The sequence below is a fragment of the Suricata suricatta genome, chromosome 13 (assembly GCF_006229205.1).
Source record: "Suricata suricatta isolate VVHF042 chromosome 13, meerkat_22Aug2017_6uvM2_HiC, whole genome shotgun sequence".
In the NCBI taxonomy this organism is placed as follows: domain Eukaryota; kingdom Metazoa; phylum Chordata; class Mammalia; order Carnivora; family Herpestidae; genus Suricata; species Suricata suricatta.
Genome location: NC_043712.1, coordinates 66,929,289 through 66,947,477, shown reverse-complemented (window position 1 = coordinate 66,947,477; position 18,189 = coordinate 66,929,289). Strand labels below are relative to the sequence as shown.

General features: G+C 41.4%; 1 protein-coding gene across 4 annotated transcripts; it reads right to left on the bottom strand.

The window, feature by feature from the left end:
• Window positions 1-226: 226 nt before the first annotated feature.
• On the bottom strand, window positions 227-13,720 carry C13H9orf64 (chromosome 13 C9orf64 homolog). 4 transcript variants are annotated; one of them, XR_003902049.1, is made up of 5 exons: window positions 12,881-13,507; window positions 12,097-12,356; window positions 3,495-3,690; window positions 3,079-3,279; window positions 963-1,052 (listed from the first exon to the last, which is right to left on the bottom strand). XR_003902049.1 is itself a non-coding variant. In XM_029920742.1 (4 exons), the coding sequence occupies exons 2-4, from the start codon at window positions 12,268-12,270 to the stop codon at window positions 820-822; spliced, it is 603 nt and encodes a 200-aa protein (XP_029776602.1). In that variant the 5' UTR covers window positions 12,271-12,356; window positions 13,524-13,720; the 3' UTR covers window positions 227-819. The 4 variants fall into 4 exon arrangements, 3 of the variants coding, with proteins under 3 accessions (XP_029776602.1, XP_029776600.1, XP_029776601.1); XM_029920742.1 differs by lacking the exons at window positions 3,079-3,279; window positions 12,881-13,507 and adding an exon at window positions 13,524-13,720 and having other exon boundaries at window positions 227-1,052; XM_029920740.1 differs by lacking the exon at window positions 3,079-3,279 and having other exon boundaries at window positions 227-1,052; window positions 12,881-13,501.
• Between the last annotated feature and the right edge of the window lie 4,469 nt (window positions 13,721-18,189).

The following is an 18,189-nucleotide window of genomic DNA, read 5'->3' as shown; positions in this document are numbered from 1 at the left end:
GCTGGTCTTTTTCTCCACACACAGTCACGGTGAGCTAGCTGACAAGGTTGGTAACTAACAGAAATCAAGAGTGTGTTGGAAGGAAGGCGGGGTGAAGGTGGGAAGTGAGTGAGTGCTTGGTAGACACTGAGATTTCTGTAACATAAAGGAAATAATCAAATCTGCTGTAAACCTTTGAAAATTATATGTAGTAAATTCCATTTTAATGAAATAATCCATTCCAGGCTTCAGAAAAAATTTTCAAATCTTTATTCAGTTTCATCATAGTTATTTTGAAAAAGAAAGAAATTTGCACAGATATCCTAAGCTGAAATCACTATATACAAAACCCACTGTCAATACCAATAAAACATTTAAAATAAGCTGTCAAGACTGAGTTGCACATGAGCAGCAGCATTCATACAGCAAGGACCCTCCCCCCCACCCCTCGTCATATCACGTGATTAAGGCAGATAGGAAACTACTACACCCTGAGAAAAAATACCAATTACATGGATGAAATATTATCACTGAAGAGTAATCACATTATAAGGCATGATTCATTTTAAGAAATCTGAGATCTAAAGAAAGCATTACGGTTCCTTCACATTCCTGTCATGTGATCACAGAAAGAGAAAATATGACCAAAACTCAACAGGAAGGCAAAGTTGGAAATACAGAATGATACGTCAGGAGACAATTTTTAAGTGAAACTGGGCAATCAATTTTCTTGTCTCTATAACCTCTGCCACCCTCTCTTAATATCAAGGCACAACTGTACAAATGATTATGGGATAAAGAAATGCAAGGAGTTTTCGTTGGATCAGTTTACATTTTGGTTCAGTAATAAATGCAACGCGTGTGATGAAAAGGAATTCCCTTCATATCTTCCCTGTGGTCACGGGCGTAGTCCCACAAGTAATAATCCAGAAGAATGGAATTGATCTCTCCACTGGTTTTTTCACCCTTTTTTTCAATAAGCTCCAGAAGACAATCCCGGATCAGCTCAACACACCAAAGTGAGCACCCTCTGATTTCCACCTCTTGTCTATTCCCATATGAGAGCATTTCTCCTGTGAGAGGGGAAAAAACAGAGCAGGAAGTACTAAAGTCAGTGATATAAAATCTACGTAGAGTTTACTCCACTTCTAAAATAGGCATTAATTCAAAATTACAAGTTCCACAAGGGCAAGGACCACGTCTGGCTTGTCCCAATATTCCTGGGACCCAGCATAGCACTTTGCACATACTAGATCCCCAATAAATATTTGCTAAATGAATATGGGGTAACTATAAATTTAAAAATATGATGGCAAGATTATTAAACTCCTGAAAACAAAGGATCTAAAATTGGGTTTGATAGCCAGGAAAAAAAATATTGCAAAATTTGGAGGACTCCAAGGGGACCAAAAAAACAATATTTCCTTCCCCCTTTGAAAAATGAACATTGTTGGGGCATCTGGGTGGCTCAGTCATTTGTGTCAGATGTCAGCTCAGGTCATGATCTCACAGCTTGGGAATTCAAGCCCTACCACTGGGCTCTGTGCGGACAGCTCAGAGCCTGGAGCCTGCTTCGGATTCTCTGTCTCCCTCTCTCTCTACCCCGCCCCTGTTTGCACTGTTTCTGTCTCCCAAAAACGAAACAACGTTAAAAAAAAAAAAAAAGATGGTGTTACTTATGTCTATTCTATCCAATAAATAACTATGTTGAACTGTGTCCCCCAAAAAGTCAGATTCAAATTTTAACTCCTGGTACATGTGAAAGTGCCCTTACTTGTAAACTGGATCTCTGCAGATGGAATCAAGTTAAGATAAGGCCTCAATACCATGACTAGTGTCAGCCCTAGAATCACAGTGAAGAATTTAACTTTAGCCAAACTGCACTGTCTGTAACTATAATTGGTTAAAAAATATGTCTTTGATGAAGACGGGGTAAAGATAAAATGGACAAGAAAAACACCTAAATTCATACTAAAATAGAATGAAGAGACTACATTTATTTAAAAAAAAAAGATATTAAAGAAGGTTCTACCTCACCTAGTCAAGCTACCTGGTTCTAGATTTCACTTAAGATCGTTCTTAAAACTCAGTGTACTGTACTAGTGTGTACTCCTTTGTGCGTAGTTTGTTTCTCCTCTAGTTTGCTAGTGAGGTACTTTTTGAAACAAATCCATCTTTGCTTAAATAAACCAAGAGGAGAGAGGTTAGCTGGCGCTGTGTCAGGCTGGCTAAGGAGGAAAGAGCAGCCTGTCAGAAGCTGGCCAGCCGCAGCGGGACGCCTGGGAACGGCCTCAGGGGGCGCCGCCAGGGCCCCTCCTCGCCACGGTTTTCCTCACAGCAGCAGAGACAACTGGGTGCTACACACACTCAAGGAGATGGGCGAAGCAGGAAGAGCTGGGAAAAGCTAGGTGCCGGCGGCAGCGTGTGAGCCAAGCCTCTGCGGGTGTATAGGATCTGAGCCGGAAAAAAGAATTTGGGTGAGGGAAACCAGGCGAGACTGTTCCCGCATAGGGGCGAGCGGCGTACACACCGAGAACAGACCAGCTGCAACGGCGGCGTGGAAAAGCAGCCCTGACCGCTTCAGTGTGTTTCTCCTGTTTGGGGTGATGGACATTTGTTTCACAAGAGAAAATTAGTCAGGCATTAAAACTACTTGCTTTTAAAAATAAAGAGAAGAAAAAACATAAAGAGAAGCTGAAAATATTGCACCCCAAGGAGAAATTAATATGAAAGTTACATAATTATGTAATTATTTTTCTGATAAAAGAAATGTTTAAAACACAAAAAGCTGGGTGGGCTCAGTCAGTTAACTCTTCAACTTCAGCTCAAGTCATGATCTCACGGTTCATGAGTTCGAGCTTCGAGTCGGGCTCTCTGCTGTCAGCGCAGAGCCTGCTTCAGACCCTCTGCGCCACCCCCCCCCGTCCTTCTCCCATGCACGCTCTCTCTCAAAAATAAATAAATATTTTTAAAAATTTTAAAAATCCAAAAAGCTAATTTTCACACAAACACAATTCTCTGTACTCATCTATTATAATAAAAGCTGCCACTCTCGAGAATGGATAATCAAATCCGATACTGTAAATAAATGGGCCTTACAAAGTGAGTGACTCGTGCAAGGCAAGGCCGTGGCAGACTTGGAGCCCCCCGACTTGATGTCCCCTGCTGTCTCTCCGCCCGCCTTAGACTTCACGGGGCGTGTGCTCTTCACCACCTATCACTCTTCCCACACCGCGCCTGGCGGACGCTGCTGCACACCCTCCTGTCACCGGAATCTGGGTTTCATTTTCCTGCAAGGCCCTGAAACTACAATGTCCAAACAGCACAAGTTCCCACCATATCCATATTCCACAGGGTAAACAACAACAAAAAGCAATTTTCTCTGTATTTCAATTACCCTAGCATTTTCCTTTCTATGTGCTTTTAGCAATAAACAGTGCTCTTTTTTCATTTAAGGAAAGGAGAACTTCTATGAAAGAAACTAGATAACAAAGGTCTTAATTAAGTTGGCAAACCTCTGCGAAGCTTCTCCAGGAGCCCCTCGGAGTACTTCAGGGCTCCCAGGTGAACGAGAAGCTGAGGAAGTCTGTAGTCCGCGAACATGGTGATACTGGAGATGTCCGGAAAGCGGCCGTCTCCTTTTCCCTCTAACACACTCCACGTATCTGCCACGAGGATTTGGGCCCGTTTGTAAAAAGAAATTGGTTTCCCCTGATGAATGAAAAGAATATAAATGCTACCTGGGTATGCTGAAAGCTTTATGTAGGCAATAAAAAAAATTGAAAACATTTTTCAAGGGTGCAATAATTTTACTGTTGGTGAGAATTTATAGACCTTCACTAGGAAAAAAAAAGGAAGTCTAATAAATATTAAATTATCTCTTTCACTCCAAATTTACTTCCTATGTTTCTCAAGGCACATAAAACACAACGGCAGTAATTGTGGTATTATTTAGTGTTCTTTTTCAATGGCATTACTTCATATGCATATTTCTGTGTCACTATAAAACACCTGCCTATTCCTTTTAACGGCTATGCAGTACTTATTTAGATGCTTTCTTAAATTTTTCTGATTGGAGCATCATTCACATTAATTGTGTAAAATACAGAAGAGCATAAAGAAGAAAACAATCATCTTTAAACTCCCCTCTGAAGAGAATCACAACAGTCATTTTTTAACTGTTGCCTTTCAGATAGTAAGATTAACTTACTTCAGAGATAAAGACATAAATGCTCAACGGACAACATTTATCAAGCCTACATTTCTGGAAAGTCAAAATCAATACGTAAGCCCAAAGAACAAAATTAACTTCTAATTATATTTATACACAGAAGAAACAAATTTAACTATGCATTATAGCATAGTGGGTTATACTTTAACTAAAAGATTCTCTATAGAAGTACAACTACAGATCAGTGTAAACTATGAAAAAACACAGATAATTAAACTCTACTCCTAGTCCTAATACCACAGGTAATAATCTCAAATCATCTTTTATAACTGCTTATCTGCTAATGGAAAATAACCAGTATTACTGGCTCCCAAAATTTGTCCTGACCACCTAGGAGAATATTTTAATAAATGAAATAAGTAAGTAAAAAGTGAAATTAAATTCTTCAAGGACAGGCTCCAAGTAAAAATTCCTTAGGATTATTGATAATAAAAGATTCCTTTAATTACAAGCAAAAAAAAAACCCAAAACAAAACCAAAAAAAACACCTCCAATGATATTTTGTCCCAGTGAGAAATAACATTGCCTAACTTTAAGGTATACCCACTGCAATCAATCCAGACCTACTTTTACTAAGGAAAGTGTTTATAGCCACCTTTAAGAAACTCAGTATTTTGTTTTCCAGGACAAACACATATGCTCATTTTTTGGCATGATGTAAAGTCTGTAAATTAAATTGAATGCTGGAGGGAACAAATCACCATTAAGAAGTATCCCTACATCATCTGGAATAAAATTCCCAAACCTATCAAAAGATGACAGGCTGTCAATTATGGACTGGACTTACATTTGGGAACTAGATTTATACTCAAGTCTAGTGTATTAACAAGCAAGACATAAAATTTAATATACAAAATAAAATTGTGGGGGCACCTGGGTGGCTCAGTTGGTTAAGCATCTGACTCTTGGTCTCAGGTCATCATTTCAGTTTGCGTGACTGAGCCCCACATTGGGATCTGTGCTTACAGTGTGGAGCCTTCTTAGGGTCTGTGCTGACTGTGTGGGCCTGCTTGGGATTCTCACTCTCCCTTTCTGGGCCCCTCCCTCACTCGTCCACATGCTCTCTTTCTCAAAATAAATAAAACCATTAAAAAAATTAAACACAAAAAAATTTTAAAGTAAAACCCAGGGGCGCCTGGGTGGCTCAGCCAGTTAAGCCTCCGACTTCAGCTCAGTTCATGATCTCACGTTTGTGGGTTCGAGCCCTGTATCAGGCTCTGTACTGACAGCTCAGAGCCTGGAGCCTGCTTTCGATTTCGTGTCTTCCTCTCTCTCTGCCCCTCTCCGCTCATGCTCTGTCTCTCTTTGTCTAATAAATAAATAAAACATTTTAAAAAATTAAAAATAAATAAATAAATAAACCCAAAATAAAATTATGTATCAGACATATGATCATGTTTCTGTAATTTATGTATGTATGTAATTATGTATCGACATTACATCATGTTTTCTGTAATAGATAGAAGCTATTATCCATTCTTTTTAACAATATTCATAGATCAAACTAGAAAAATACAAGAACCAGACTTATGTAACAAAATTGGTGCTAGCATCTAAGAGAACATAAATTGTCACATCATAACCATCGTTTCCATGGTAGCCGACCAGGATATCACAAAGATTATGTTACATACCCTTAAAATGAAAAAGAAAAACAAAAATAAAAAACAAGATTCAAGCAAGGAATCTAAAAGTAAATTCAAGTCATTGATAAAACACTTTCTTAACAAGCTGATATGGTTTTAGCAATCAAATAACTTTAGTAATCAAATTCTTCATCCCTAAATACTAATTGATAACACTAAACATACCAGCAAATCCAAAATAACAATTCCCTATGTGTTCTAATAATATTTCTTTGTGAATATTTTCAAAATAGTTATTTCTAAAAATTAACAATGAAAAAAAGAATCTATGACTATGAGGTGATTTTCTTCAACAAATTTATCATGAACAATTGAGAAAGGTCAAGAATTACAAATGCTGGGGCTCCTGGGTGGTTCGGCGGTTAAGCCCCCGACTTTAGCTCAGGTCATGATCTCATGTTCGTGGGTTCGAGCCCCGCGTTGAGCTCTGTGCTGACAGGTCAGAGCCTGGAGCCTGCTTTGGATTCTGTGTCTCCCTCTCTCTGCCCCTCCCCACTCATGCTCTGTCTCTCTCTCTTAAAAATAAATAAAACATTAAAAAAAAGAATTACAAATGCTTAAGAGCAACATAAAATGTTACTGATTAAAGTATCAAAAAAGTTCTTGTTTTCATGTATATTTATCAGTATGTCAGGGTAAAGACTATCACCTCAGGAAAGCAATGACTTCATCAGGACTTTTACAAAGTTACCAAATACGCTAAATCAGAGTTGCTTTGGAAGTACATATACAGGGTCTGAATTGTAAAGCTTCTTGTCTGATCCTGGAATACAGCCAGGTTGGGAAATCACTGATCTAAATCTGTCTGCATTTAAATTTTCTAATTTTATCTGTTTGTTTATAATGTTTAAAAACACAAATGATAATCGCAGTAAATAAATACACATGAAAAACAATTATGACTATTTTATGCAGTTTACCAAAGACTTAAAAACAGAGCAACCAAAACCATAACCATGTTATGAGGAAGGGGTTCGAGCAGGGCACGCTCATCTGCTGCTGCTGACATCTTTGTTATCTTTCTGGAGAACCGTTAGCATTTTTATGTATCACAAGTCTGAAAATCCAGGCCATGCTCTGACTCAGCAATTCCACCACTAGGATTCCATTCTAACAAAATAATTACGAGGGTTAAACTATTGTGCAGTGTTGCTTATTATCAAATACAACTGGAAACAAGACATAAAATCCAATTTAAAAAACAAAACTGTGTATCCAATATAATTACTGTGGTAAAATAGTTGGGGAAATAAATATGGGATTGGACATCCATACAGTGGGATACTGTGAACTCATTAAAAATGGTACTTGGGGGGTGGTACCTGGGTGGCTCAGTCGGTTAAGCATCTAACTTCATCAGGTCATGATCTCACGGTTTATGGGTTCGAGCCCCACATCAGGCTCCGTGCTGCCAGCATGGAGCTTGCTTGGGATTCTCTCTCTGCCCCTCCCCCATTCATGCTTTTTTCTCTCTTAAAAATATATTTTAAAAAATGGAAAAAACTGTGCTGTGAAAGGATTATTGACATAGAAAATATGTTCATATGTTGAATTTTAAAAGTTTATACAGCATGATCCCAACTGTCCCCCTCCCATAGGTACAGACATTCGCACACACACACACACATAGAAAGGCCAAACTGTGAACAGTGGTTAGCTCTTGGTAGAATAGAGGCTACTCTCTACTTTTCAGAGCTACAATAAACACATCTTACTCTTGCAATTAGAAAATTCTAAAACATGAATAAAAACCTACATTTGATTTTAACACTTTTTAAATTTCAAAGGTAGTTCCAAAAGGTCCAGAATTCTTCAAGATTTGGAATTCCCAAAGTACTTCAATTATTTATGTATCTTTTATTTAATTAATTAACTTTTGAAGATTTTACTTTTTTTTTTAAATGTTTTGTTTATTTTTGATACAGAGAGAGACAGAGCATGAGAGGGGGAGGGGCAGAGAGAGAAGGAGACACAGAACCAGAAGCAGGCTCCAGGCTCTGTGCTAGCTGTCAGCACAGAGCCTGACACGGGGCTTGAACCCACGAACGTGAGATCTGACCTGAGCCAAAGCCAGAGGCTTAACCGACTGAGCCACCCAGGCGCCCCTGAAGATTTTACTTTTAAGTAATCTCCACACCCAACGAAGGGCTCAAACTTAAAACCCCAAGATCAAGAACTGCATGCCCCAGGCACTGCTTATTATTTATGTATCTTTTATTTTTTATGTTACTTATTTTTACTTTAGAGAGAGACAGCGAGTACAAGTGGACAAGAGGGACAGAGAGAGAGAGAGAAATTCTTAGGTAGGCTCCATACCAAGCACAACACAGGGTTTCATCCCACAACCCTGGGATCAGGACCTGAGTGGAAATCAAGAATCCCAACATTCAGGGCGCTGGGGTGGCTCAGTCTGTTAAGTGTCAGACTTTGGCTCAGGTCATGATCTCATGGCTCGTGAGTTTGAGCCCCGTGTCAGGCTCTGTGCTGACAGCCTGGAGCCTGGAGCCTGCTTCAGATTCTCTCACTTTTCACTTTTCTCTCTACCCCTTCCCTATTCACGCTCTTTCTCTCTCTCTCTAAAAAAAAAAAAAGTCAGATGCTCAACTGACTGAGACACTCAGATGACTCTATTTATGTATAATCAAAGCATTTAGTGAGCACCCACTGTGTGCTCAGTATCATGTTAGAAATCATAGGAAATGCTGCTTTTGGGTAACACTAATGACAATCTTTTGGGGAAAAAAATGAAAAAATATAATACTCCTTTAAGAAAGTGTCAGAATCCTTAAGTGTGGTTTTTATTACATTTTGGGGATTTTTCTATAAGAATGTATTTTACTTTACTTTTTTATAATTTTTTAAATGTTTATTTTTTAGAGAGAGAGAGACAGAGTACGCGCAGGGGAGGAGCAGAAAGAGAGGGAGACACAGAATCCGAAGCAGGCTCCAGGCTCTGAGCTGTCAGCACAGAGCCCAGTGTAGAGCTTGAACTTATGAACCGCAAGACCATGACCAGAGCCAAAGGCAGCCGTTAACCAACCGAGCCACCAGGTGCCCCTATAAGAATATATTTTAGAAATAAGTACTGATGGGAAATGGTTCAGGTACTAATATTCATCTTAAAATATATCAGCCTTGGGGTGCCTGGGTGGCTCAGTCAGTTGAGCGTCCAACTTTGGCTCATGTCATCATCTCACGGTTTGTGGGTTCAAGCCCTTCGTCGGGCTCTATGCTGACCGCTAGCTCAGAGCCTGGAGCCTCTTCAGATTCCTGTCTCTTTCTCTCTCTGCCCCTCCCCTGTTCACGCTCTGTCTCTCTCTGTTTCTCAAAAATAAATAAAATGTAAAAATACTTTTTTAATAAATAAATAAAATGAAATATATCAGCCTTAAAATCAATCTATGTCCTGGTACAATTTTTAAAAACTGAGGGACATCTTGGTGGTGCAGTCAGCTGACTCTCAAGATCTTGATTTCAGCTCAGGTCATGATCTCATAGCTCATGGATGGCTCTGGGCAGACAGCGGGTAGCCTGCTTGGGATGGTCTCCCTCTTGCTCTGCCCCTCCCCTGCCAGCACATGTGTGGGTGCTTGTGCGCTGGTACTCTCTCTCACTCTCTCAAAATAAATAAATAAACCTTTTAATTAAAAAAAATTTTTTTAATGTTTTATTTTTGAGAGATACAGCATGAGCAAGGGAGGGTCAGAGAGAGAGGGAGACACAGAATCTGAAAACAGGTTCCAGGCTCTGAGCTGTTGGCACAGAGCCTGATGTGGGGCTTGAACCCATGAACCATGAGATCATGAACTGAGCCGAAGTCGGACAGTTAACCAACTGAGCCACCCAGGCGCTCATTAGTACTAATATTCATTTTAAAATAAATCTTTTTAAAAAGTTCAGCTTTTCAGCAAAGCAAACTGTGCTGTAAATAAAATAGAAAATCGGTTTTATAAGCTACAAAAAAAGTTTATTCCTTCTTCAACAAAAACAAAAACTCATGACAACTTCAAAGCAAACAAACTGTATGATGACCTGGATTTATTCCATCCTGAAGTCATGTTAAGTTTACTCTTAGCCCTTCTGCCACGACCATGTCAGTTCTGGAATACACGGATTCTTAGCCACCGGAGTAGCAGTTTGATTTCGTTTATACACTTGTACATTCAGATGACCTGAAGGATGAACCTCTATTTCTTTTTAAAAAGGCTGAAATGACACACTTTAAAGACAAAGATAAATCTCAATGTAAGCTGCATTAGCAAAATGCTTAGTCAGAACAAAATGAAATTCAGCAGTGGCCCCGGGCTTCTTTTCTAGGACCGGCCTCTGCCCCGCCCACAGCCCACAGCCGCTGCAGCCACACCTGATTAACTGGTCACAATCCATGCGATTCAATCAGCGTTTGCCCAGGGATTTTAGATGGTACCTGAGGAAGGGTGTCTACCTCTCCCCCACTCTCTCTGGTGGTTGAAGCAATAGGATGCAAAATTCATGAACCTTTTCTATTTCATGGAGAAAGGCAGCCTGCAGTCAGAGAAATATGGAGCCAAAAAGAACCAAAAAGGAGGGACTGAATCCTGATGGTACTCAGTCCCTGATCCTAGATGTTTCTATCCCTAATAAGTAGCCCCAAATCTTCATTTTGCTTAAACTTTATATAGTTTTGTGTCTGTCACTTGCAGTTAAAAGAATCTTAACCCCTCCCACCCCCCACCAAAAAGGGACTCTTCACATACATAAATAATCAGGCATCTCTCACTTTACAGGAGAATTGAAAAGCTGGCTATTTATCTCCTGACTAAAGGAAATAAAATAAACCAGTTAACCTTTCTGTTTAGACTTTGGTTCTTGGTCTGCAAACAGGACAATAATGATCCTTGTACTTAGGCCCCACAGAGCTCTTCTGTGGATCAAATGAGAGTGTATGTGCAAACACTCTGTAAATCATAAAGAGTGATTTAAACAATATTATTGGTAACTGTTAGTTGAATTGTGATTTCAAAAGGGTAGCATAAATATGTGAATATGACTTAAGCATTCATTAACTTATTCAACAGATTTATATTATGTGATTCCTCTGAGGTTGCTTTCGCTTCTATATCAGATATATATATTCTATATCTTAGCAATTCTGCTCCTTGTCCACAAGGAAGGAACTTCAACTTTTAAAATAAAATATACAAAAAATACACAATGACAACAAATTCTAAAAGAATTTTACAAAAACAGGGGCGTCTTGGTGGCTCAGTTGAGTGTCCGACTTCAGCTCAGTTCATGATCTCACAGTTCATGAGTTCGAGCCCCATGTCAGGCTCTGTGCTAACAGCTCAGAGCCTGAAGTCTGCTTCAGATTCTGTGTGTGTGTGTGTGTCTCTGTCTCTCTCTCTCTCTCTCTCTCCCTCTCTCTCTCCCCCCTGCCGCTCCCCCACTTGTAAGTGTGCATGGTCTCTCTCTCTCTCAAAAATAAATAAACATAAAAAAAGGAATTTTCCAAAAACAGATTCTAGGTGTACACTGGGAGGGTATACCGAATAGTAACCGTTTTAAAAGTACACGCATTTAAAGGAAATAAAGAAAATAACACTGTTAAAGTACTCTGTGAAAAAGAAAACACAACAGTATGTTATATACATTAGAACTGCAAAAAAAATCTTTTTTATTAGAGAGAATTTAGAAATACTTTCTGATTTTCATCCAATGAACTAAATTTTTGGAAGTTCTAGTTCTCATTATTCCTGAGTAGCAACATCATATTGAAGATCCAGTGTTTTTTAGGTTTGAAACATTTTATAAAGAGAAAAGAACAAAAGAATAAGGGAAACACACTAATTAGAAAACATAAAAGAAGTAACCTCTTTGAAACACTACTTAGCAATTCTGTTCCTTGTCCACAAGGAAGGAACTTCAACTTTTAAATGTTTATTCTCGGGATGCCTGGGGGGCTCAGTCAGTTAAGCATCCGACTTTGGCTCAGGTCATGATCTCAGAGTTTGTGGGTTTGAGCCCCATGTCGGGCTCTGTCCTGACAGCTCAGAGCCTGGAGCCTGCTTTGGATTCTGTGTCTCCCTCTCTCTCTGCCCCTTGCCCACTTTTGCTCTGTCTCTATCTCAAAAATAAATAAACTATTTTAAAAAATCTTTTTTTAAAAAGTGTTTATTCTCAAAAGTAGTTCTGGAAGCAAAAGAGTTAACTATGAAAAGATAATTAAGAATTCTAAAATCTCCAACAGAAGCAACTCACCTCATACTGAGTCACATCTCTGTAAGAAGGAAAGTTTTCAACTACCAGCTGCATTAACTTCTGAGCGCTTCTTTCACTTTTTCGGACACAGTTAAGAAAAGAGCCTTCAAACTTCTCAAGCAGAATTTTCCCGGTTTCATTAAGAATCCGATGCCTTTCTTTTATCAAAGGCATGGGAACGTCTGTGTCAGAACGGAATATGTGCTGAACCTGATCCAGGGTCACTGAGGCATAGTAGGAAGCACTAGTTATCGGTATCCCTTCGGGAGAAAAGAAACGCAGAGAAAAAATGTCATACTTCTGTATTCATTAGACCCCAGCTTGTACAACATACACTAAGGAGAGCAAACGAGTGTTACAGGAACGCACGAAAAGTGGATGAAGAACTTAAAAATCAGAAGCATACCCTTCATTTATTTACCCGTCTGTATTTATTCACCCGTTTCTAACCACCGTCATACTACATCAGATGTATTTTGACTGCATAAAATGTTACAATATGTGTCCCTTTGTTCTTCAGATGTCATCAATGTGGCGTTCTTTAGAAAACTGACTTTTATACTTAGCTGTGCTGCTGATAAACATTGGGATCATTTCTCGCTGAGTAAGGACTTACCGCCGGCCTCTTCTCACACTTTTTATTTTAAACAGAGAAGAACTGCTTCACTTTAAGCAACGATGAACTTCAAGTTCGCCGCATTAACCCCAGACGCCGGACCGCTCCTCGGGACCCTCCCGCTGAACCGAAACCTCACAGGCTGCAGGTCTGACCAGGGGCACCAACCTTCGTCGAGGGCTCTGTTGACCGCGGCACACAGGGACCAGTACCCGCTGTACGTTTTCCCCTTGTACCCCACCAGACATTTGTGCTCCTCGTGCTCCGACCAGAAAGAGAAGTTGAGCGTGTCCGTCACGAACACCCAGTTGACCGCGGCCTCGTCGGCCGCCCTGGGATTCAGCTCGTGAAGGGCCTTCCAGCCGCCCAGGCACAGCTCGGGCCCCGAGGCCTTGGCGAGCAGCAGCTTGGCCACCCTCCGCACGCCTCCGCCGTCAATGAACACGTCCCGACTGTTCTCTGCAATGAACTTTGCGGACTCCCTGGGAGGAAGGGGCCCGTCCATCCCGCCCCTCCCTTTGGGACTGGGGAACTTCACCCGCCGGCTGGCCAAACTCGCTTCCCTCCCCGAGCCGGGGAAGGGCGCGGGTCCCTCTGCAGCTCTCCTTCCCTACCCACCGTGAGATCGCTGCCCTAACGGGGTACCACCCTCGCCCAGCCGCACTGAAAGCCGACAGCGCGGCCGAGTTCCGGATCCCCTCCCTCCAGGGAGCTCCGGGGCTAACTGGCCGAGGCCAACGGGCCGCGCCCCGACCGGGGCCTGAGGCGCTTCCGGGAGAGAGGCCCCGCCCACTCCCGCCCGGGCGCCTGCCTGGAAACCGTTTCCGGTTCCGAAGATCGGGAAACTGCCTGGAGGGTCCGGCGGGAGCTGGTCGCCCGTTGCGCACCCTCCCGCCCGGGCGTACGACTCCGCCATTTTGTGCACGTTTGCACCCTCTCTTCGGGCACGTGGTACTGTGGCTCGCCGCGCTGCGAGCGCGGTGCAGCCTTGCCCTCCCTTCGGCCCCTCGCCTCTCCCTGGTGGGCGAAGTGTGGGCAAGACGCCCTCGGGACGCCCGGCATCCGGGCTCCCGGGCCGCGACGAGCATGACGGCGCCAGTCCCGTCACAGGGGGCTGAGTCGCCCCCAGCTGCGACACGGGTTGGCGGGTCCCCCACAACCCCAATTCCCAGGCAGGCCTCTTGTGCTAAATTCCTGGCCCATTTGGAGGCCATATGGACGTTTAGGATTAGTTGGGAAGTTTGGAGAAATGGTTGAGAGAACAAGCGTATTAAACTTAACATTGTGTGCCAGGAGTTGTGCTTACTTACTGAATCTCTTCTAGCCCTGGCTGTGACAAAAGCGGCGGTGTGTTCCTTGTTTTGCGACAGCTGTATGTATGGTTCAGTGGTTAGTCCCTGGTGAGAGCAGTGGTCTGGGTTCAGATTCAAACCTCTGTCATCAATCCCCAAGTCTAGGGCACCAGGCTCAATGCCAACCATTCGGGTCAAGTAGTGACTATGTTAGTGACCCTACTGAGGAGACATTATTGGAGGAAGTAAGTATCACCTTATAGCCCCAAACTTAAAAAAAAAAAACTTTGGGGGGACCTGGTGGCTTAGTCTGTTAAGCATCTGACTCGCCTCGTCGGTTTCAGCTCAGGTCATGAGCTCAAGATTCTGTGTTCAAGCCCCACATCAGGCTCTAAGCTGACAGCGCGGAGCCTGCTTGGGTTTCTCTTTCTCTCTCTGCCCCAACCCTGTCTTTGTCGCTGAAAATAAGTAAATAAACTTAAAATTTATTTCTGTTTTTAATTATTTTTGAGAGACAGAGAGCAGGAGCAGGGGAGGGTCAGAGAGAGGGAGACACAGAATCTGAAGCAGTCTCCAGGCTCTGAGCCAGCTGTCAGCACAGAGCCTGATGCGGAGCACGAACCCACCAACTGTGAGATCACGAGCTGAGCTGAAGTCGGACGCTTAACCCGACTGAGCCACCCAGGCGCCCCAGAAAATTTATTAAAAAAAAAAACAAACTTTTTAGCAGGTTGAGGAGAGAGGTACCCAAGTCAGTTTAATGATAATCCACATTTGCCTAGTGATGAAAATTTAGTATAGAGGCAAAGTATTTTTGTTCTCCTTCAGAGACCTAACTCTCCATGGATAATATGAAATGTTCACACCTCGAAAATCACCTATTAAAAATAACAGGAGTCAACTCTAGGAGTTGACAGTAAAGAATCTTGGAATTGGAAAAATTTGGGGAGGATTTGGAATTTTTAAGTTTGAGAACTGTGCCCCTAGAGACGCAGAACACCTTCATCCCTCCAGTTTCTTCATTTTGGCAAGAAAAAGAAACTTTAAGGACTTCACTATGGTTTGCTTTTTCAGACAAAGGCACTAGCACATTAATACTGTTGTTGAATAAATGTAAGTCTGTTGACTGGGGATTTTCCCTGTCCACCCCAGCAGCTCTAAATCTTGGGAGTCAAAGAAATTGATTAGCAAGAAAAATCTAGCAATCTGCCAAAGAATCCAGGAGGTTATATAATTTAGGTTGTTTTCTCTCATTGACAGAAAAGAAAAAAATTCCTACTATGTTCAGGATATTGAGTTAAGCACTAGGAGTAGTATAAATGAGTAAAACATGCTTTTCTCAGCTTATTGTTGAAATAAAGTATAAATTTTGCATGGTAGGTGGGTTTATTTTTTTAAGATGTGTACAAGGTGTTCGGATTACAAAAAGGAAGTCCTTTACCTACTCAACATTCTTTCCCTCCTTCCCTCCTAACAGAATCCTGATGTTCAGGAATCCAGGAGTGGTCTGGACCCATCTAAGGATAATATTACCCTCTTGCAAGGGCCTCAGTTAGGATCATATATGTTTCCCAGCTCACCCCAGTGAATTTCAAAGATAGGTGTATAGAATGTTTCCAGAAAAGTTTTTCCAGGAGAACTTCTAGAAAGTGATTCATGCTCCCTCTGGACATGATTGAGCTTGGATATGAGGTGTGAAATTGCTATCCTTTTGATGGGCAACCGGTGTGTGAGGTTAACACAGGGAGGAGGCAAAGAGAATAGCAGAGTAATGGAGCTGAAGTAATGGGATTATGTCAACTTTTTTCTGTAAGATTTTTTAAAAATGCTTATTTTGAGGGGAATGGAACAGAGAGAGAATCCCAGTCAAGCTTTGTGCTTTCAGTGCAGAGCCAGACACAGGGCTCAATCCCATGACCTGAATCAAAATCAAGAGGTGGACATTTAACTGAGACTGAACCAAAAGTCTATAAAGATTTTATTTTTAAGTAATCTCTATACCCAATGCTGGGCTCGAACCGACAACCCCGAGATCAAGAGTCACATGCTCCATTGACTGAGCCAGCCAGGTGCCCCTGGATTATGTCAACTCTAAGTCTATCCCACTTTTGTATCTCATTATGTGAATTAAATAAACTTCCTTATAGTTTAAAGCAATTTTGAGTTGAGTTTTCTAGAACTTGCTATGAAAGCTTCGTATCTTACAGAGGGAGCAAATATAGACATGGTTGCTGATATCTTATGATCTAGTGAGGAAGGCAGACAATCAAATGTCTGAGGAGTATTGTATTTCAAACAACAGAAAATCCAGCGATAGTGACTAAATAAAAAGAGGATTTACACACACACACACACACACACACACACACACACACACACACATATATCTATAAAATAAATCCAGAGGTAGGCACTCCAGGGCTGATGCAGTAGTTTGAGAATGTTAGTAAGGAACTAGGCTCCTTGCATTCGATCTCACTATCCCTAGTGTTACTTTTGTCTCTATGGGTGTAGGATAGGTATTGTGTCCACAGAAAGAAGGATGAAAATAAAAGGGGCAAAGAGCCAAAGGAACAGGTTGGCTGAGTTTATTTCTTTTGAAAATCTTTGCCAGAAGCTCTCCCCACAGGTGTAGGCTTTTGAAGAGATCAAGATGACCTCTAAATAGTCCCTAAGTTTGCATTTTCAAGGTTAACAAAGGGAGGAGCCTTGATCAATGATGTTCTGTCCCAATCACCTTTCCCTCTTCTAAACAGTATCCAAGCTAAACTATTGCAGTCATCAAGAAGGCCGTCATTCTGAGTACCTACATTACACCTCGTTGGCGACAATCACTGCTGCATCTTCTGTTTTCTGTCATGATAAGGTATGGCAGAAACTTATAGAAATAGTGGGTTAACGGGGCACCTGGGTGGCTCAGTCAGTTAAGTATCCAACTTAGGTCGTGTTGTCATGGTTGCTGAGATCAAGCCCCATGATGAGCTCTCTCTGAGCTGGCAGAGCCTGTTTGGGGATTCTCTTTCTTTCTCTCTGCTCTTCCCCTGTGCTCTTGCCCTGCTCTCTTTCTCCTTCCTCTCTCTCTCTCAAAATAAATGAACATTAAAAAATAAAGAAGGAAAGACAGAGAAAGAAGGAAAGAAAGAAACAAACACACAAACAGTGGGTTAAGAGGTATTCTGTAATAAAAGTTACAAAAGTTGGCTAGAGCACCAGATGAACACTAGACATTGCTAGAGAGGAGGCTGTAGTTTTTCATACATGCAGAAAGAGGAATGTAAAATGGATTTTGGAAGATAGGACATATGTATTATTTTCATTTCCTCTAATTCAACTAAAGTGATCAATAGATGAAAGCCCCAAGAAGGCTTAGCAAAAAAGAGATATGGTTCACTACTGCATACATTTCTTCTGTCTCTTTCTTTTTGATTAATGCATTTAAAGAATTTACAATTGACCACTTCCTTGAAATACCCTCTTGGCTTCTGGGGCACTATATTATCCTGGCTTTATTAGTACCATCTGAAGCTCTTTCTCTTCCTACTCTCTTCTTACTGTGTGTAAAATGTTCCGTCTACAGGCTTGGGCTTAGTGTTCTTTCTGGTGAACACTGTGACTCTTAATTCAATTTCTGTTTTAGAAATGGAAAAACATTCCCTGTTTATGGATCGGAAGAATAAACATTGTGAAAATGTCATTACTACCCAAAGCAATCTACACATTCAATGCAATCCCCATCAAAATTGCACCAACATTCTTCTCAAAGCTAGAACAAACTATCCTCAAATTCATATGGAACCACAAAAGACCCCGAATAGCCAAAGTTATATTGAAGAAGAAAACCAAAACGGGAGGCATCACAATCCCAGACTTTAACCTCTACTACAAGGCTGTCATCATCAAGACAGTATGGTATTGGCACAAAAACAGACACATAGACCAATGGAATAGAATAGAGAACCCAGAACTGGGCCCACAAATGTACGGCCAATTAATTTTTGACAAAGTAGGAAAGAGTATGCGATGGAAAAAAGACTGCCTCTTTAGCAGGTGGTGGTGGGAGAACTGGACAGCAACATGCAGAAGAATGAAACTAGACCACTTTCTTACACCATACACAAAAATTAACTCAAAATGGCTGAAGGACCTGAATGTGAGACAGGAAACCATCCAAACCCTCGAGGAGGA

What these genes read in the sequence shown, in the direction of transcription:
- C13H9orf64 (XM_029920740.1), bottom strand. Translation starts at nt 13,217, where the DNA reads ATGGACGGGCCCCTTCCTCCCAGGGAGTCCGCAAAGTTCATTGCAGAG. An exon ending in CAACAGAGCCCTCGACGAAG is followed by an intron (nt 12,357 to 12,880) that starts GTTGGTGCCCCT and finishes TTTCTCCCGAAG; the next exon opens with GGATACCGATAACTAGTGCT. An exon ending in GAGATGTGACTCAGTATGAG is followed by an intron (nt 3,691 to 12,096) that starts GTGAGTTGCTTC and finishes TTCATTCATCAG; the next exon opens with GGGAAACCAATTTCTTTTTA.